Source organism: Leucoraja erinacea, chromosome 8 (assembly GCF_028641065.1).
Source record: "Leucoraja erinacea ecotype New England chromosome 8, Leri_hhj_1, whole genome shotgun sequence".
Taxonomy (NCBI): Eukaryota; Metazoa; Chordata; class Chondrichthyes; order Rajiformes; family Rajidae; genus Leucoraja; species Leucoraja erinaceus.
In genome coordinates, this window is record NC_073384.1 from 45,469,625 (window position 1) to 45,491,568 (window position 21,944).

At 42.7% G+C, this 21,944-nt stretch overlaps 1 protein-coding gene across 1 annotated transcript in view; it reads right to left on the reverse strand.

The window, feature by feature from the left end:
* prepl (prolyl endopeptidase like) overlaps window positions 1-21,944 on the reverse strand; it is a 38,858-nt gene that overhangs the window by 10,807 nt on the left and 6,107 nt on the right. The window contains exons 3-11 of the mRNA XM_055639628.1: window positions 18,770-18,833; window positions 15,653-15,856; window positions 13,949-14,075; window positions 12,638-12,854; window positions 11,513-11,701; window positions 9,861-10,067; window positions 8,062-8,237; window positions 6,428-6,644; window positions 5,415-5,564 (exon numbers count right to left, since the gene is read on the reverse strand). Of these exons, the coding sequence (XP_055495603.1) occupies window positions 5,415-5,564; window positions 6,428-6,644; window positions 8,062-8,237; window positions 9,861-10,067; window positions 11,513-11,701; window positions 12,638-12,854; window positions 13,949-14,075; window positions 15,653-15,856; window positions 18,770-18,833 (1,551 nt within the window). The remainder of the gene's footprint in view (window positions 1-5,414; window positions 5,565-6,427; window positions 6,645-8,061; window positions 8,238-9,860; window positions 10,068-11,512; window positions 11,702-12,637; window positions 12,855-13,948; window positions 14,076-15,652; window positions 15,857-18,769; window positions 18,834-21,944) is intronic.

Genomic DNA, 21,944 nt, shown 5'->3' on the forward strand with positions numbered 1-21,944 from the left:
GAAGTAGTGCCTTTCAACTTCATGCCACCATTTGCAGTAAGTGGTGCCTTTCAACTTCAAGCCAAAGCACCCAAGCCACCATTTGCAGTAATAGTGCCTTTCTCTTCTCTGCTCTTCTCTTCTTTCTTGGTTGGATTTGCAGCCACCGACAACATGAAGCAGTCGGAGATAGAACTAACCAGGTGAATTGGTTTTAAAACATGGGGGGGGGGGGGGGGGGGGATCACAATGAGGCCAAACATCTTGGACAGGTTTCGGCAACTTATGGCATACGGGCTGATTCCGGCCCGTAACCCGAAAAACCACGTTTTTTTTCCAATTTGTTTTTGCGGGGTCGGGGCAGGCGAGCCGACCTGAGAACTGCAGCCAGTCCCTGGGACATAGAAACATAGAAAATAGGTGTAGGAGTAGGCCATTCGGCCCTTCGAGCCTGCACTGCCATTCGATATGATCATGGCTGATCATCCAACTCAGTATCCCATCCCTGCCTTCTCTCCATACCCCCTGATCCCTTTATCCACTAGGGCCATATCTTAAATATAGCCAATGAACTGGCCTCAACTACCTTCTGTGGCAGAGAATTCTACAGATTCACCAGTCTCTGCGTAAAAAAATGATTTTCTCATCTCGGTCCTAAAAGACTTCCCTCTTATCCTTAAACTGTGACCCCTAGTTCTGGACTTCCCCAACATCGGGAATAATCTTCCTGCATCTAGCCTGTCCAACCCCTTAAGAATTTTGTAAGTTTCTATAAGAATATGTGGCCATTTTCATACTCGGAAATTAGCATCTTGTTCCCTATTGCTTTTCCATTGACTTAACACAAAAGCTGTGATCGAGGACAGTCAAATGGCCATAACTTTCTTAAAAATTAAGGCAAGGCAAGGCAACTTTATTTATATAGCACATTTCATACACGAGGCAGACTCAAAGTGCTTCACATAAAAACATGTCATACAATAAAATGAAATAATAAAATGAAATAAAATAGAACTAAAAGAAAAGAAAAGCAAAATTAAAAATGCATTATAAAAAGTGCAAAAGTTAAAAGTGCAATGTAGTTAAGATTTAGCTGAAAGCTAAAGTAAACATAAAAGTTTTCAGTCTTGTTTTAAAAGTGGTCAAAGTTGAGGCAAGTCTTAAATCTTCAGGAAGTTTATTCCAGCTATTTGTTGCATAGTAACTAAATCCTGCTTTCCCATGTTTTGTATTTACTCTGGGAATCACTAACAGATTGGTTTCAGAAGATCTTAGCGGTCTAGAAGGCTTATATAGTGGAAGCATGTCAGTGATATACTTTGGTCCTAAACCATGTAGTGATTTATAGGTGAGCAGCAGGATTTTAAAATCAATTCTCTGACATACAGGGAGCCAATGTAAGGATTTAAGAATTGGTGTAATGTGTTCAAATTTTTTGGTCTTTGTTAGAACTCTAGCAACAGCGTTCTGAACAAGCTGTAGCTGCCTGACAGTTTTTTTAGGAAGACCTACAAGGAGACCATTACAATAATCTAGCCTGCTATTAATAAAGGCATGTACAAGTTTTTCTAAGTCTTGAGCTGACACGAGTCCTCTTAATCTTGCTACGTTTTTGAGGTGATAGTAGGCCGATTTTGTTACTGATTTGATGTGACTGTCGAAATTTAAATCTGAATTCATAATGACCCCAAGATTTCTGGCTTTGTTTGACGTTTTCAGGGTCAGAGAGTGTAGATGTTGGGTTACTCTAAGCCTTTCTTTTTTAGCACCAAAAACAATTATCTCAGTTTTGTCCTTATTTAGTTGGAGAAAATGTAGGCAATCCAGACTTTGACTTGCTCAATGCACTGGCACAGCAGATCTATGGGGTGATAGTCATTGGGTGATAGCGCCACTTAAGAGAAATTAAGAGAACTAAAAGAAATTTTCAGTTATTATAGATTGAAGCATTCCGAAACAAATATGAAACAATCTTACTTAGAAACATAGAAACATAGAAATTAGGTGCAGGAGTAGGCCATTCGGCTCTTCGAGCTTGCACCGCCATTCGATATGATCATGGCTGATCATCCAACTCAGTATCCCATCCCTGCCTTCTCTCCATACCCCCTGATCCCTTTAGCCACAAGGGCCATATAGGGCCACAAGGGACGCAAGCTGATCTGGGAACGGCAGCCAGTCCCTGGGCCACGCAGAATGCCAACTTGATCATGATGGACAAATTGGGCCAGCCATGTACATGTTGTATAACTCTGACTCTATGCAGATCTGAATGGGCTTAGAATGACCATTTAAGCAAAATTGCCCTCACTTTCCCCATTTTGATTCTTGAGATTAATATCCCTTTGCTCTGTTAACAGCGTTAAAGTACTTATGAGGTAGAGTCAGGAAAGGGAACATGTTATTTTTTGTTAGTTTGCTTTAATTTGTTACAGGTGCACAACCTTTTATCCGGTGTTCCAGAAACCGAAAAGCTCCTAAAACCGGCCATTTTTTCCAGATGTCGTCTGCGCACCAAAGCTCGCGTTTGGCGCCAAACCTGACCCAAAACGACCCACGGTCAACCCAGGTCTGTACTACTGTAGCGGCTGCCTCCTCCCTGGAGACCGGGAGACGCTTAAACATCTGTAAATCATTGCTTAAATGTTAGTCAGTTAGTTCGGAGGGCTTTTATGTGAAGGGGGGTGAAGGGGTAAACTTTAATTCTTAGTCCCCTACCTGGTCGGAGAGGCGGGGAGCAGTCAATGCCTTACCGGGTCGCCGTGCAGTAAGCTCCGCAGCGCTGTGGCCGGTGGGGCAGCGGGTGGCGCCGGTTGTAGCTCCGACCCCGGCAACTCTACCCCTGGCTGCGAGGCGCTCCAAATCCAGCGCGGCCCGCGGCCGGACGCCCCCAGCTCCGCGAATGTCGGGAGTCGGCGGCGTCGCAGCGCTGGGATACCAGCGGGGTGCGGGCAATGCCTTACCAGGTCGCCGTGCGGCAAGCTCCGGAGCGCTGTGGCCGCCGACACACAACATCGCGGAGCGTCGCTGGATTTGGAGCCGCGCAGCCAGGGGTAGAGTTGCCGTGGTCGGAGCTCCAACCGGCGCCGCCCGCGGCCGGACGGAGCCCCCAGCTCCGCGGCTCCAAATCCAGCGACGCTCCGCGAATGTTGGAAGAAGGCGGCCACAGCGCACCAGAGCTTGCCGCACGGTGACCCGGTAAGGCATTGCTCGCTCCCCGCTGGTATCCCAGCGCTGCGACGCCGCCGACTCCCGACATTCTCGGAGCTGGGACGTCCGGCCGCGGGCCGCGCTGGATTTGGAGCGCCTCGCAGCCAGGGGTAGAGTTGCCGGGGTCGGAGCTACAACCGGCGCCGCCCGCGGCCGGACGGAGGACCCAGCTCCGCGAGGTTGGGAGTCGCCGACCAGGTAGGTAGGGGACTAAGAATTAAAGTTTCCCCCTTCACCCCTACACCACCACCACCACATAAAATCCCTCCAAACTAACTGACTAACATTTATGCAATGATTCTCCCGGTCTCCGGGGAGGAGGCAGCTGCTCCAGACTTTTCAAGCCGCCTGCGCTACCTACCTAATCTACGCTAAAAATTTTCCATTCTGAAATCCGAAAATGTCCGAAATCCGACAAGTGTCTGGTCCCAAGGCTTTCGGATAAAAGGTTGTGCACCTGTAGTTGATTTTTTGTTGACTGCCATAATTTCTGAAATGGCCTTAAAGTAACTTAACTGTTATAAAGCAGTAATAATTGATTTTTGCCCAAACAATTGGAACTTGCATTAAATGTTTGCATTATTAGCAGGGCTGCCAACTCTCACGCATTGAGTGTGAGACTCACGCGTTTCACAAAATTCTCATGGTCTCACGCTGACCACAAAATTATATAATGAGAATAGGACCTGTTTTGCTTGACAAATAGTGTAGGAAGAAATTGCAGATGCTGTTTTAAACTGAAGATAGACATTAACAACTAGAAAAACTCAACAGGACAGGCAGCATCTCTGGAGAGAAAGAATGGGTAATGATTCGAGTCGAGACCTTCAGCCTGAAGAGGTTGAAAACCAGCCATAAAACACAATGACTGGACATGTGTGTTATCCAACTAAGGGCAGAAATCAGAATCATGTGTTCATCTTTATTCATGTGACACCATAATAAATATATTACAGAAAAAATAGTTTAATGGAGTAGCACGGTGGCGCAGTGATAGAGTTGCTGCCTTACTACCACATGGGTTTTCTCTGGATATTCCGGTTTCTCCCATATCCGAAAGAAGTGCAGGTTTGTAGGTTAATTGGCTTCTGTAAATTGTCACTGGCGTGATGGATGGAATTGGTGTATGATAGATTGCGGGTCGGTGTGGACTTTGTGGGCGGAAGGGCCTATTTCCATATATATTTTTACATATACATCTTAATTTCATTGAACCATATATGATTGAATATGTGGCATTATTTTCGTCTTGTTTCTATATTCAATGGGTAAGGTTGAAACATCTGAAGAAGGGTTTCTGAAGAAGGGTTTCCCCATTTCCTTCGCACCCGCTGAGTTTCTCCAGCAATTTTGTCGACCTTTGATTCTCCAGCATCTGCAGTTCCTTCTTGAACAAGGTTGATTGATTTATTTGTGCAGAACAGTGATGGAAGTCCAACTTTTGCTTTGTTTCTCTGAGTTTTTCTCTATATATATGCATAACAGCATGAATATAATCTGATTTCCATACATGAATATAGTTATTCATGTGCTGCACCTGGTGATCAGAGCCTGGCTCTATTTTGGAATGTAATTAGGAATGTAATTTAGCCTTACCTTATTCATACCTAATCCAATTTAAAGCATAAATGTTGCATTCAAATGCAAGTTAAAAGACTCGCTACAGTATGCACCAGATTGCACAATTTCATGCTGAAAAATGCAAAAGCTCCCTACCGTGGGAGGGGGAACACCCCTCTCCCACCCCCCCGGTCGCTACGCTCCCTCGCAATTTCTCACTCTCAACTCTCACCCAGTGTTGGCAGCCCTGCATCTTGACTTTGAGCGGCATTATGCCCACCATTTTGCCAACTATTAGAAAGCGATCATATCCTCCAGGTAAAGCTGGTCACTGTATTTCTGCGCACTTGGTGACTTTAATTAAGAGAAAGGCGATGGAGTCTGGGATTTAAAGGCAAACATTTCCATAAGAAAAGTTAAGACACATTAAGAATTGCACAACAGCTCACAGTGATAGTACAGCCAAGGAAATGCCTTCCCAGAACTGCTGAATCATAATATTAGAAGCACAATATTTGAGACTTATCAAAAAAAAAAAAAAATTGTACGGTTTCTGGAATTCTGAAATAAAACAGAAAATGCTGGGAACACTTAAAAGGTCAGGCAGTATTTTGGGTAAAGATAAAGTTAACATTTCAGGTCAAAGAAGCTTCATCAGAACTTACCTGTGGCTTAATATTCTGATACGGACAATAAGCTTGAATGTACTTGAAGAATCCTTGGTCATTCAAAGGGTTCCCCCATTCTTCTTGCTCTTCTTGGGTGAGAGGTAATGAAGGGTCTAGCATGGTGTCGAGAACATCAAGAAAAGGAGCCTGTGTAGCAAAAACTGTTCCAGTCAGCAGCTCATTGGTATATTAACAGATGTATTAACAACATGAAGAGAATGCAATAAATAAAATGTCAGTTCTCCCCCATTCCAATCAAACACAATCTCAATGGGTTATAAAGCCCTGCAATGTAGAAAGCAATGATGATAAAAACAGCAGCTAATAGTTCACAGGGAGGATAAATCCAAGGAAACCCCTCTCCAGAACTTTTGACTCAGTGTGAGCACATAAAGGTATCTGTTCTTTCTCCTCACTGTTCTACCACTAAACCAATACAACATCAATGCAAGTATTAAATCAAATGGTGGCAGGTGACTGGGTTGGAGTGAGCTCTCGACCTTCTCTCGTTATCACCTGCTTACAGCCAGCTCATCTCATTTGGCGAGTACAAAGCAAAAACATTTTCATAAATCAGACTAGCTAGAGATCAGGTGGCAAAAAATGCTATTTAGTGCATGTTGTCATTGGCCATGAGCAGGTGGCTCACTTTCATCTGTATACTTTATCCAAATAAATTTTTTTGAAGAGCAAATTATTCAAAGTGCCGCTGAGTATATACGTTCTCCATGACCGCATGGATTTTCTTTAGCTCCTCGTTCCCTGCTGCATACACACCGTGCCCATCTCCTCGCCACCCCCAGCTCGCACTGCCTCCCCTATAGCTTGCAGGCTACACCTGCATAGGATAGTATTAGTGTATGGATGATTGCTAGTGGGCCGAAGGGTCTTTATGTCCAACTTACCTTTAACAGTACTTGGGGAGATCCATCAGTATTTCATGCAATCATTATCTATAGAATAATTAGGAAACTAACAGTTCAATCGAATTACTTGCATTTTCAACTTACTCGTAAAACAACAGCTCTGATCAACTCAGGTGATGCATTGCACAAGCCTCCAACTAGGACTCCACCAGCACTGCCTGCTTTGAGAGCTGTCCTCCTTGGGTTTGAATATCCCATTGTGTGTAAGTGACACAGACAAACCTGCAGATCATCTATGCCAATGTGCTTCTTATCCAACCGACCGGCTCTGTGCCAGCTTAAACCCAACTCACCACCACCTCTGGAATGGAGAACAAAACAGATATACACAGTGTTAAAATCAAGTTAACAAAAGCATTAGGATGATTGAGACCCTTTAATAAACAGCAGAATTTTCCATGGTTAACATTCAGCAAACAATCACCTTTTCTTGAAATTCAATAAAATACTTGTTTCCAGTTTCTGATCATATTCAACTTCCTAAAATGTAACATTTACATCAGCAATTTTCCATTATTATCACCAGCACACATGCAGCTGAACATTCAAAATGCCCCATGGATATTAAAGCAGAGATAGATTCTTGATTAGTACGGGTGTCGGGGGTAATGGGGAGATGGCAGGAGAATGGGGTTAGGAGGGAGAGATAGATCAGCCATGATTGAATGGTGTAGACTTGATGGGCCGAATGACCTAATTCTGCTCCTATCACTTATGACCTGATGAGCGAGATGCAGGATGATTGTAAATTGTGGTGGAGGGGTGGGAGAGCACAAGAGGCATGAGTGAAAGTAACTGAATTGGTGAGGATGAAGAGATTAGGGCTAGGTGGGAGACTTTAGGGCTGATGGGGCTTGCTCTGTCAGGGAATAGCAAAGTACTTATGTAACTTAAGTGGCGAGGATCGGGAATAATACCAATCGGCAATTCGAAAATTGGTCACTGGATTCAGTATGAAGTAGCAAATCAGTTGGATTTTTGAGTGAATTTAAGGGTACTCGAGAAGGAGAAAGTGACCTAATTGAAATAGCGCAAGATGAGTTGGGTATGGTGCATGAACAAGGGTTCAACAATGGGCTGTCAGGGGTTGGGATGGAGGTAGCTGTTTGTAATGGAGTTAGAAATCTTGTTGTTGACATTACTACACCAGAAGCTCAGCGAAGGAGCAGAATGTGCTGAGATTCCAAGCTGTTCCTTGACAAAAGCAGCAAAGTGGGGAGAAGAGTCTGTGAAAGTTCTGGCTGATATTTGAACCTCAACCAACGCATGTTAAATGGATCATATATCTTACTAGTTTGTGGCTCCCTGCAGCGCACAGATGCATCTCTCTTTTCTCAACAGTGCAGCGTTTAAAGTTGTTAATTGTTGTGAAACATTGCGAGATTGTGCAAGAGACCTGCTTAGGGATTTGTATGCAGTCACTACCATGGGACACCCATGGTAATGAGCATAGAACATTGCTGCACAGGAGCAGACCCTTCAGCTCACAATGTATGTGCCAAACATGATGCCAACTTATATTTACCTCCTCAGCCTGTATGTGAAAATGTGCCAGCAATGGTTGTATCCAAACTCTGAACTTATTGAAGTCAGGTATATGAAAATTCCTTACTTTCTTATTTCCTTAATTTGAAAAAGTTGTACATTATCCAAAAACAAAATACCTGGCGAACATCACCTTAACCTGTAGAAATGCCAAAGACGTTGGGAGACTTTACCTAACGTGGCAATATGCTAAAATCCAACCGTCTTTCAATAATAGCATCTGTTCTGGTTTAAAGTCAAAATTCAAATCCATGCCATAAGCTCCATAGACATGAACCAATAGAGGTTTATCATTCATTTCATTCAATGTCGTTTTATGAAAAACTGTGATGGGTACCAAGATGCCATCCTGAAAACAAAAATACAATTATAAATCCTGGCAATGGTTGCATGCTCATAAGTATTTTTACACATCTCTCTCTCTCTCTCTTATATCATAGCCTGATTAACATATAATAAAACAGTGAACTCTTATGTATAATTTACCTCAACCATATGTTTGTGTGACAACGTCTCCATTTTGATACAATTCCATCCGCATGTTTCAAGCCCTTTCCATGAAAATCAGCACACCATAAACCAAATGGCAGAAACCTGCTTTAACCATGGCCACACAACTGTTCTCTAGACTTTGTACAGTGTGGTTGGGGAGTGGTGCTTAAGCAGTAGAGTAGCTTTCACATAGTCACATAGACCAGAAGACACAGGAGCAGAATTACGCCATTAAGTCCATCGCATCTCCTCCGCCATTCAATCATGGCTGATCTATTTGTTTCCTCTCAACCCCAATCTCCTGCCTTCTCCCGGTAACCTTTGACACCCTTACTAATAAAGAGTCTTTCAATCTCCGCTTTAAAAATAAAACATTTAAATCTGACCCTGGGCATGAAGCTGTCAATGTAAAGGCAGGGAAGAGAATGGCTCTGGAGGCAGATCCAGGTATAATTCAAGAGATTGGAGATGCCATAATAATTTGCAAGCATCGTGGCGAGTATAAGGGCTGATCATGGTTCATTTTTAATGATGGGTCTATTACAATAGCAAATTTGAAAAATTGGAGGAACCGTTTCTGCAACAATTCATAACAGAGCTAACGCAATTGAAACCAGTTTTTGGGGCAACGTCTTTATACATTCATTTTTGGGATAGTGAAACTATGAACTGGCATTCTGCAAGACCAATTCAGAAGAGAGTCTGTCATGAAGGTGTGATATTGGAGGACAATTCTTGAACAATGTCAATAAGTTGGGTTTTACAACAATCCCAATTGTCACCTTTTTAAAAATATATTTAAAAAGGCCAGATTTATATTTACAGGTCTATTAAAAAAAAAAACTAATTGTATTTCAAATGGTTTGAATGGGATTTGAACTCACATTCTGGGATCAGCTCAGTAATACACATACCCAACTACATTTTTTGGTAGGCGGCGCGACTCTCGTCAGCAGCGGCCTCTGCAGCCCGTCCGCGTTTTTATTATTTTTTGTCTATGTTTATATGTAGTTTTTGTTATTTTTTGTTGGGGTGTGTGTGGGGGGGGTGGGGGTGGGTTGGGAGGGAGGGGGCAACTTTTAAATCTCTCCCTGCACGGGAGACCCGACCTTTTCTTGTCGGGTCTCCGTTGTCGTTGGGGCTGCAATGAGGAGCGGCCTCCAACAGAAGAAGACCGGGGACTCTGGTGCCGACTCACCTCACCGTCACGGAGCTGGCCGAGTCCAGAGCGGGTGGAGCGGGACAATCGCCATCGCCAGCCGGGGGCTTTGACTTTGACATCGGGAGGGGGGGAGAGTGCAGTGGAGAGATAAGTTTTTTTTGGCCTTCCATCACAGCAATGTGATGGATGTTTATGTAAAATGTAAATTATGTTGTGTCTGGGGTCTATTTGTTTGTAATGTATGGCTGCAGAAACGGCATTTCGTTTGGACCTCAAGGGGTCCAAATGACAATTAAATTGACTCTATTGACATCTTACCATGCCTGGTGCTTTTAAGCGAGTTACTTTATAGTCCTTCTTATTATTCAGACATGTTTCATCATCTTCCATGTAGAGCTCGTCTTCGTCCATTGAATACAGAAAACTTACTGGTGGCTGTACTGGGGAAGACAGCTGGAAGCAAAATACATCAGACTTGTGTCTTAAGTAAGCTTCACACTCAATAGCACAAGCCCAAGATGGGAGCTAAAAGAGAAAAAGGCAGTTGTTTAAATAAACACCCAATCCCAAAATGTATTTTAATTTAAGTATACCAAATAACATCTTGAGTTTTGATATATTTGACACATCTCCCATTTTTCACTCTCAGCACACGCGATTGTAAACTGCTGGGGGTATTAGTCGAGGCAGATATAATTGTGGTATTTAAGAGACTTTTGGAGAGGCATATGGATATGCAGGGAATGGAGGGATATGAATTATTTGCAGGTAGATGAGTATTGGTTTTGCATTACGTTGAGCACAGACAATGTGGACCAAAGGGCCTGTTCTTGTGCTGTACTGTTCTATGCTCTATGATCCAAGTTTATGTTCCTCCATTCTACACAGAATCCTGGTAAATCTGTGGTGTCGCCAAAATATTCAAATCTCTCCCTGTAACATACTCGATCTTTAGTTCTCATTCTTATGGAGGTGCTTCTTGGATTGTGTTATCCACTTCTACACAACGGATCTTTTAACACAGTGTGCTGCCTGTACTCCAGTTCCTTTTGCTCTTTCATAATACGTATTCTGATTTTAAAGTGCAAATCAGGTTCAAATGACAAAACTTACCAATTCACAAACACTCCAAAAACCACTTCCACATGACCCTTTTCTGCCCACATCTCCTCTTTTATTAATATCCCTCTGCATCTTGCTTTGATTTTATATTTCTAACAGTTTTTTTTTGTGTAAAAGGACCAGGAAAAAGAATGGAGGCAGGGTAAGTGCTGGGGAAAGAAAGGAGCTAAAAAGAAACAAGGAACTGCAGAGCCTAGTTCACAAGAAAGATACACAATGTGCTGGAGTAGCTCAGTGGATCAGGCAGCATCTCTGGAGAACAGGAGGAGGTGATGTTTCAGGTCAGGAACCTTCTTCAGACAAAATGATATTTGTTTTGTTTCATGAATTAATAATTCACACTAATATTATCAGAATCTACAATTTTGCAACAAGCCACATCATCCAGAGTGACTATCGATTATTCAAAAGTGGATGTTATCCCTTGAAAGTGCCATCAGAACAGTTTACTGTTTTTTAAACTGAAGATAGACACAAAATGCTGGAGTAACTGCAGATTAGCAGCATCTCTGGAGAGAAGGAATGGGTGACCCATCTGAAGGGTCTTGACAAGAAACTCACCCATTCCTTCTCTCTAGAGATACTACTTGTCCCGCTGAGTTACTCCAGCATTGTGTGTCTATCTTCTGAAATGTTAACTATTTGAATCTCCAGAGACGCTGCCTGCCTTGCTGATTATTTCCAGCAGTTTCTGCTTTTATTTCAATTTCCAGCGTCTGCAGATTTTTGTTTTACAACACTAAAGCCTTTGCTGTTTACCAAAGTGTTCTTACTGTTGTTATAAAAGTACTGCATATGTCAAGATAATCAAAGCAGAAACAAAAACGTAATAGGTATTCCGCACACACCTGGATGGATTTAACAGGTTCTGGTTGTTTGAGGGAAAACACATTTAAACTCAAGCGACCATAACACTTCAGTATCATTATGCAATTGTCGTTGGCCAGCTCCATATCGATTAGCTTGTGGTTCTCTTTTACTGCATAAACAGTCTTCCAGTTCTGCATTCCAGATGACGAAATATCAGTTTTCATCAGCTTAAAAACAAAACATGTATCGTTTGTAAGAGTTGCCCAACATTTAAAGTTTTCCCCTTCCATATGTTACATGCAGGGAATATGAAAGATATACTTGAATTTCTAACGTTGTGGATAAAGTCAAGTTTATATGTTGTATATGACAGGGAGGGGACACCAGTTAAAAAATTTTAAATTGGGGCAAGGCCAACTTTCAAGATTCAACATTCAATTTAATTGTCGCATGTACCAATTAAGGTACAGGGAAATTTGAGTTAACTTAGAGCCAGACTAAGTAAAATGCAAAAATACACACAGCACATAAAATAAAGTTTACCATAAACATCCACCACAGTGGAATCAACATTCCTCACTGTGATGGAAGGCAATAAAGTTCAGTCATCTTCCTCCTTTGTTCACCCGTGGTGGTCGGGCCTTTGAACGGGGCCGTTGCTGACGGTCCGCTGTTCAAGCCCTCTCGTTCAGATGATTGAAACTTCGGCGTCGGGGTGAATCGGAACACTTGGAACACATGGAGCTCCCGAGTCTGCCGCTTCTTACTGGCGACCGCCGCTTCATGGTGTTAAAGGCCACAGGCCCCGTGGTCGGAGCTCCAACATTGGCGATACTTGGCAAAAGTATGGTAAGTCCGCGCCACACCCGCGGCTTGAAGCTCCGGGCCAGTCTCCAGGAAAGGCCGCACCACTCCATGTTGTAGGCCACAGAGTGGGACGGAGATGCCACACGGAGAAAATTTGCATCTCCGTCGAGGTAAGTGACTGGAAAAAGTTTAACTCAGAGATACAGTGCAGTAACAGGCCCTTGCACATAATGTTTTGTGCATTTTATGAATAAATCTATTGGCAAGTTAACTCTGAAAGAAAACAATTTTTGGTCCAGAAAGTTTTTCAATTGTGCAATATATTAACTTGCAAGATTTCTTTAATTAAAACTTACTTCATAGTCCTTTGTGGCAGCAAAATTAGTCAGAATATATAACTGGTTTTTCCAGTGTTCCACATGATAAATTAGTTCAGGAAGTCGCTCTTGCACAACCTTAGGCGCCTCCAGTGGATGCATTCGATCAATTAACCAGACCTCTGAACTAGTCTTGCTGTTACTGTTGATGGTGATGAATTTTCCATCCTTGGTACAGGTTAGCTCCACAAAAAACCTGGAAAGAATTGGTAGGAGGAGGATTTTAAAGGACTCTAAAAACTAATTTTCTGGTGATTTGTCTGAAATCAGGTTAGAAACAGAATGGATCGTAGATTGGGAACAGTGGGGCTGGAGATTGCAATCTTCACGTGGTCCGCCCTGTTTCAACCTGGCGTGCACAAATTGAAGATCAAACAGAACAAGTTGTCCTACAACTTTAGGCTGTGCATGCCATACACAAGAAGACGATTGGCAACAGTGGATGGGAATCTAATCTTTGAAGTTCATGCTGGCATTCTGCAGTTAGTACCATTACTCCATTATCCCTGGGATTCTTTTTCCCCTTCAAGTACTGGTCCAATTCAATTTTGAATTAGCATAAAAGTTAATTTAAGAGGGAAGAGAAAGAACAAAGGAAAAAACTTATGCTATAAACAGTCATCAGACTGTGAAATCAATGAACAGAGAAGGGGACAGCACAAGAACAGGTCCTTTGGCACACAATGCCATCACTTATTGACCTGCACATAATGCATGTCCCTCCATACCCTGCCTATCCAAAAGTTCTTTAAATGCCACTAATGCATTTGCTTCAACCACCACCCCGTCAATGCGTTCCAGGTACTCACTACCCTGTGTGAAAAACTTGCCTCACACATCTCCATTAAGCTTTATTCCTCTCACCTTACAGTTATGCCCTCTACTATTTGATTTTCCATTCCATCCTAGGTTCTGACTGTCGACCGTATCTATGCCTCCCGTAATTTTATATGCTTCTATCAAGTCTCCCTGCACCTTCCAGCGTTCCAGAGAAAACAATGCAACTCTGACCAATCTCTCCCTGCAGTAAATACCTACTAATCCAGGCATTATGCCAGTAGACCACCTCTGTACCCTTTCCAAAGCCTCCACATTCTTCCTGTAATGGGGCCAGCAGAACTGCACACAATACTCCAAATGCAGCCTAACCAAAGTCCAGCATTGAGATTGCATTGAAAGAACTTTGGAAATACTGGAATAAGCAAAACACATGGAATAGACTGAGCAACATCTAGTGAACACTAGCATTCAAAATATTACTATGCTTGTGCCGTCCTAGCCTTGTAATACCTGGTGTCCTTTTCTTTGTAAACCATTTCAGATGCTGTTCTTGGGTCTCCGAGCAGAAGCCTGTAAACTTCATGAGACTGAAGCTTCTCCAAAATGGTGTAGAACAGGCTATTATCTGTGGCCCATTCTGTAATAAAGCAAAAATGTTGTTTGCTGCTTCTAAGACAAAGACTTGCAAAGTACTTTTACAAAATCCAGTACCTCATATAAAGCTGTATGATGTACAGTTATATCAAGGCTGGAATTCTGATTTTAGCAGAAAATAAGAAAGCTCAGCAAATAAAATGAGCACCAATTGCTGTCTTTGCGGTTTGCTGCAGAAAAATATCTGCTCCGTTCCTGATCTAAACATGCACTTTGACAAGTTGGATCAGACGGTTTGCTCCAAACTCTCTCCCTCTTGAAGATAGAAAGCTCCAGCTGCTCATTCCTTCACAACCAAAGCCAAATCGCCAAGATTTGGTTTTGTAATTGACACTTTCTAGGGCCCTCTCCCTTTATCCCAGTCTTAGATCTTTTACACAGCTTCACCACCTCTCCTCCAAGATCATCATTATGTTACACTGCCTGCAGCCACCTTCCTCATTCGAATATCCTCTCCTCCAGCTCCTCCTTCAGGTCTCTTTGACCCAATCCCGAGAAGTAACAGAGAAAATATTCCTGCACCTGGAAAGTTGAGGCACGCAGGAAATCCTACAGCAATTTGCACAAGTTATCCCCACAGCAAAATTCTATGTATTGTGGCATATTGACAACGCCCAGAGGATTGTCGGCTGCCCTCTCCTTACCTTGGAGGACTTACACAGTTCCCGCTGCACCAAAAAATCCCAGAATATCATAAAGGACATTTCCCACCCCGGACACTCCCTGTTTGAACTGTTGCCGTCAGGCAGATGGTACAGATCTACAAGGACAAGGACGAACAGACTAAAAAACAGTTTTTACCCCACTGCTATAAAAGCACTAAATGTAGCCGCCAAGGAACGCAGGGGCGATACAGACTAAGGGACTGTGGTAACTGTGGAATCGACAGAAGGATGGAGGGTTGGGTGTGTATGCGTGCTTTGTCCGTGATATTTATTTGGTTGTTTATCTTTAATATTTTACCTTGTATGTATCGTTAGCTTTTAGAAATGTTTGAATGCTGCACTGACTGGCTGACATTTTAAATTTTGTTGTACATGGTTCATGTTACAATGACAATAAAGAAACTATTCTATTCTATTCAGATTGAGAAGCCAGACAGTCTACTGAATGTAGTTGAAGTGAGCTTGTGAGATAAAGAAGTTGTGGGTGTCATTGGGTCATGTCTCATTTGGACCTAAAACACATCGGCAGCAAGGTAAGCATGGAAGCAAACACTACAGGCAAAATGTGTAAGATGGAACTGCAGATGCTGGTTTAAACCAAAGATAGACACAAAAAGCTGGAGTAACTCAGTGGGACAGGCAACATTTGTGGAGAGAAGGAATGGGTGAAGTTTCGGGTCGAGACCGTTCTTCAAAAGTGTCAGCATTCGGCACCAAGGAAGGAAGGAATATCTCTACTGAGAATGGATGAGGTTGGAATATCACAACAGCACTGGGAGAACTCTTTGAAATATTAATTAATTGTTCATCTGCCTTGCTGCAAACAGTCCATAGGATTCAGTTCATGTAATCCCAGACAAAATCAACCACTCTTGAACCGCTGCCTCAGACTCACCAAAACTAAATGCTCGCGGTAAAACATGTACCACCAATGGTTTTGGATCAAGCTTCACTACAACACAAGTGGATTCATCTGATGGCGTACGTACACTCGAAGCCAAATATTTCTGATCTGGTGAAACTCTGATACGCTGAAATTGAGCATCGTTTGATTGAAGAAACTGCAGCTGATCCAGGCACAGCACGAGTTCAGGAGAACCTGTAGAAATAAATAATGTTTCACAGTGCGACAGATAATTAAAATGTTCAACTATGAAACATTGTAGTTTTGTATACGCAACTACATTGAGAATTCATTGCACCGATATTATATTTACTATTTTTGTACAAACATTTCCATTTTTCTACACAGGGTTTTACATTAATAATTGAAATACCTCACCTTTCATGTGAATGCCAGAAAAATCCCATGGCTTTCTCAATTGGAGGACTGGACAAATCTCATCTACTAGAGAGTAGAGCAATGCAGTGACTCGCGTTCAGTACTGACCACTGGTGCTGTCCGTGTGCAGTTTTCACATTCTTCCTTTGGTTGTATGGGGTTCCTCATGTTTGCAATTAATAGCTAAGGTAAATTGTCCATAGTGCATAGGCAAGTGGTAGAATCTGAGGGGCGTGGGGAAAATAACACGGGGAAAGTGTAGGGGTAGCAATAAATGTGGGGGGGGGGGGGGGGGGGGGGGGGGTTAATGGCTGCCACTGATTTGCAGTTTGACTGTAGCTGAAATGTTTCGTTTCCAATTGCTCTCGGAATCTAATGGCCTGCCAAAGGACACACATGGCCTAGGAATTTTAGTGATAGGGGAAGAATGTTAAAATGCATCACACTAGACAAATATAGGAAGCAATGAACCCACTGGGTCTAGATGAGGATGGAATATCACATCAACAATTATTTTGGTCAACGGTCTGCTGGCCCTGGGCACGAGGCATTTCTGAAAGGCACTTTACACATATTGGTTCCTTGTCACATGCGATTGTCAGTTGGTGAAAAACTTGCTTTTTGCGAGCTCTACAAGCAATTCATACATCACACACGAGCACAATCATACAATCAAGTAGTGCAGAAAGAAAAACAGTGCAGAATAAATATAGTGTCACGGCTGCAGAGAAAGTGCAGTTGAAAGCAAAGTGCAAGAGCCGCTACAAAGTAAGTAGAGAAAAAAAGGTCAGGAACATATCCTTAGTTTATGAGAGGTCAGTCTGATAACAGCAAGGAAGAAGCTGTTCTTGAAACTGGTTGTCTGTGCTCAACTCAGCTTCTTTCCTGCCATTGTAACCCAATAAAAGAAAATGCACGAAGGCCATTTAAATGCCGCCCTTGATCAGATCTTCACGACTGAAGACTATAGACCAAAGTAATTGTTGATAAGATATTCCAACCACATCCAGGGCCATTGCTTCCTTTACAAGCACGTGTCTTGAAAGGACATGTCTAAGGACATTCTTGCTATTGAGGGAGTGCAGCGTAGGTTCACAAGGTTAATTCCCGGGATGGCGGGACTGTCATATGCTGAGAGAACGGAGCAGCTGGGCTTGTACACTCTTGAATTTAGAACGATGAGAGGGAATCTTATTGAAAAAAATAAGATTATTAAGGGTTTGAACATGCTAGAGGCAGGAAACATGTTCCTGATGTTGGGGGAGTACAGAACCAGGGGCCACAGTTAAAGAATAAGGGGTAAACCATTTAGAACAGAGATGAGGAAACACTTTTTCACACAGAGAGTTGTGAGTCTGTGGAATTCTCTGCCTCAGAGGTGGAGGCCAGTTCTCTGGATACTTCAAGAGAGAGCTAGATAGAGCTCTTAAAGATAGTGGAGTAAGGGGAGAAGGCAGGATTGGGGTACTGATTGGGGATGATCAGCTATGGTCACATTGAATGGCGGTGCTGGCTCGAAGGGCCGAATGGCCTACTCCTGCACCTATTGTCTATTGTCTTCCCCATCACTAGTGTTTTCCTAGGTCCTTGGTTGACTGTCTGATTCCCAAAGAAATTGGGAAAGTAACATTTTGGTCCCAGTCAAACTGCATGTTGGTGCCGACCATCAGTGCCCATTTACGCCACCGCTACACTAATCGCTGGCACTGTGTCACAAGGCAAGTCTGTGATTGAGCCCAGTACTGTCGTGGGGAGAATGGTAAGAAGGCCAGTCAATGTTTAGTTTTAGAGATATAGCATGGAAATAGACCCTTCAGTCCATCTAATCCATTCTATCCACCCGTTCATAGTCGTTCTACATTATCCCACTTTCGCAGCCACTCCCTACACACAAGGGGTGATTTTACTGACGCCAATAAACCTGCAAACCCGCACGTCTTTGGGATGTGCGAGGAAACCAGAGCACCGGGAACCAGGATCAATCAAGACAGGCAAAAAATGAACTTCTGTAATGAAAATAGTATCAATGGTACAAGTGAGATTCCCCGCTGAAAGTGGCTGATCGAATTTCTGCAGAGCTGATTTGACCCGAAATCACTGCAATCATGTTCCAGCAGGAAATTTGCATCTTTCACACACTTCGTCCTGACATTCAGCCCGTTGAATCCCGCATGGCTCAGAAAACAACCTTTCAATCCCATTCCAACCCTTATTTCCCTCTACACTATTCTCTCAGATGATCAACAACTCCACCACCCACTGACACCAGAAAATTGTTCACGGCATCCAACTGGCCGATTAGCTGGTGGCCAGCTACCAACAGAAGAAGGGTCCCAACCCATAACCATCACCTATCCATGTTCTGCAGAGATGCTGCCTGACCTGCTGAGTTACTCCAGCACTTTGTGTCTTCTTTTGTAATCCACCATCTGCAGTTCCTTGTATCACCAATTGTTTAAATCTATGCTTTGATGACTACTCCAGGCCTGTTCTGTTATTATGTGACTTTCCATAATTGAAGTATTTTTGGGGACTGATTATCATGTTTTTTTCAGAACTACCTGCACTGTGGATGGTAGATTACTATATCAAGTGATTTTTGTATTTTTCTGACATGGACAAAAATCAACTTGAAGACATCTGTAATAATGGGACCCACTCATTCCCCAGGGTCAGCCTGTACATTGTTATGTGATCCACGGGTTGATTTGTCAGAATGAAATATGGTACCTTTCTGAAGTTTTCTATAAATACAGCCATCATCTTCAAAGTATTCAATCCCATTCATGGTCATCTATGGAAACAATATAACAATATTAACACAAATTTCAATTATGAAATATTACACTATTGTATTAGCCCTGTCTGCATAAACACAGGCTAAACAAAAAGACATTCTACCATTTCAGTAAACAAATTTGTAATCTATGCTACTTCTAATAAGTGAACTGAGAAGTCTTTGAGAATTGTAAAGGGCCTCGACCATTTTCAGCGTCAGACAAAAATGCGACTTCTTCCCCTGTTCTTAAGTAACCATATAACCATATAACAATTACAGCACGGAAACAGGCCATCTCGGCCCTACAAGTCCGTGCCGAACAAATGTTTTTTTCCCCTTAGTCCCACCTGCCTGCACTCATACCATAACCCTCCATTCCCTTCTCATCCATATGCCTATCCAATTTATTTTTAAATGATACCAATGAACCTGCCTCCACCACTTCCACTGGAAGCTCATTCCACACCGCTACCACTCTCTGAGTAAAGAAGTTCCCCCTCATATTACCCCTAAACTTCTGTCCCTTAATTCTGAAGTCATGTCCTCTTGTTTGAATCTTCCCTATTCTCAAAGGGAAAAGCTTGTCCACATCAACTCTGTCTATCCCTCTCATCATTTTAAAGACGTCTATCAGGTCCCCCCTTAACCTTCTGCGCTCCAGAGAATAAAGACCTAACTTATTCAACCTATCTCTGTAACTTAGTTGTTGAAACCAACTTGAAATATAAGTAAACAGTATAGATATGTTTGGAGGGGAGGGGGGCCACAAGTGCGTGTGCGAAACCCAGTGTAAGAAGGTAGGATGCTTACTGGCATCCAATTTTGAATCAATGGACAATTATTTGGAATTTAAAAAAATATTGCTTGAGTAACTCAGCAGGTCTTGCAACATTTCTGGAGGACACGGATAGGCAATGTTTTGGTGCTTCGCACGTTGTAGTTGAGGGTAGAAAATTGGATGAGAGGTAGAGGCGGGACAAACACATCATTTTAAACTAGCTTACTCATTTTAACTGCAACAACTGCATCTTATTTTATATCAATCTTAACTTGTTGTGGTAGGTTTGTTGCTTATTGTATGTTTTATTGTTGATTTTTTTCATTAATGGTGCTTTGTTGCTTATTGTATGATTATTACTGATATTATGTGATGTAAGGTCACCTTGAGTGTCTTGAAAGGCACCATTAAACAAAATGTATTATTATTATTATTAAAGCCTGGCAAGTGGTAGAAGAATGAGGGGGTGGGGGGTGATTGTCAAATGGGTGCACATAGGCTGGTGGGTAAAAAGGATTTAGTGTGGTCCAATGAACCAAATTTGATACGAGAACTTGAGGTAAAAGAACCGCTTGGAGGTAGTGATCATAATATGATTACTTTTAATCTGCAATTTGAGAAGGAGGTTAAATTGGAAATGGCAGTAATGCAGCTGAACAAAGGGGATTACAAAGGCATGAGAGAGGAGCTGGCCAAGGTAGACTGGAAAGGAATACTAGCAGGAATGACAGTGGAACAGCAATCGCAGGAATATCTGGGCATAATCTGGAAGACTCAGGATCATTTCAATCCAAAAAGGAAGAAAGATTCTAAGGGGAGTAGGAGGCAACCGTGGCTGACAAGAGAAGTTAGGGATAGAATAAAACTAAAAGAAAAGATGTATAACACAGCAAAGAGCAGCCGGAAGCGAGAGGATTGGGAAACGTTCATAAGACAGCAGAAGGAAACAAAACGGGCAATACGGGCTGAAAAGATGAAGTACGAAGGGAAGCTGGCCAGGAATATAAAGAAGACAGTAAAAGCTTCTTTAGATATGTTAAGGGAAAAAGAGTAGCAAAGTCAAATGTGGGTTCCTTGAAGGCAGACATTGGTGAAATGGCAGAAGAGTTGAACAGGTACTTCGGATCTGTCTTCACTAAGGAAGACACAAACAATCTCCCAGATGTACTGGAGGACAGAGGATCTAAGGGGGTCGAGGAACTGAAAGAAATTTTCATTAGGCGAGAAATAGTATTGAGTAGGTTGAATGATAAATCCCCAGGACCTGATGGACTGCATCCCAGGGTCCTCAGGGAGGTGGCTCTAGAAATAGTGGACGCATTGGTGATCATTTTCTAATGTTCAATAGATTCAGGATCAGTTCCTGTGGATTGGAGGATAGCTAATGTTATCCCACTTTTCAAGAAAGGAGCGAGAGAGAAAACAGGGAATTACAGACCAGTTAGCCTGACTTCCGTGGTGGGAAAGATGCTGGAGTCAATTCCTAAAGAGGTAATAATGGGGCATTTGGATAGCAGTAATAGGATTAGTCCGTCAGCATGGATTTATGAAATGAAAATCATGCTCGACTAATCTTCTGGAATTTTTTGAAGATGTGACAAGTAAGATGGATGAAGAGGAGCCAGTGGATGTAGTGTATCTAGACTTTCAGTAAGCCTTTGATAAGGTCCCACACAGGAGATTGGTGACTAAAATTAGAGCAGATGGTATTCAGGGTAGGGTGTTGACGTGGATAGAAAATTGGTTGGCAGACAGGAAGCAAAGAGTAGGAGTGAACGGGTCCTTTTCAGAATGGCAGTGGCAAGTGGAGTGCCGTAAGGCTCGGTGTTGGGGTCGCAACTGTTTACCATATATATAAATGATTTATAAGAGGGAATTCGGAGCAACACTAGCAAGTTTGCGGATGACACAAAGCTGGGTGGCAGTGTGAACTGCGAAGAGGATGTTAGGAGGTTGCAGGGTGACCTGGACAGTTTGAGTGAGTTATAACAAGAGGAATCGAATATAGGAGCAAAGAGATCCTTCTGCAGTTGTACAGAGCCATAGTGAGACCACACCTGGAATATTGTGTGCAGTTTTGGTCCCCTAATTTGAGGAAGGACATTCTTGCTATTGAGGGAGTGCAGCGTAGGTTTACAAGGTTAACCTTGCTGGACGAACTCAGCGGGTGGAAGTAATTGTCGATGTTTCGGGTTGAGATCCTGCAAGAGTATATGGAATTACTTGGAAGGGTGGAGACTGATAATTGGTTGTGAACTTGGAGATACAGCATTTAAAGAAGAACTGCAGATGCTGGAAAAATTGACGGTAGACAAAAATGCTGGAGAAACTCAGCGGGTGAGGCAGCA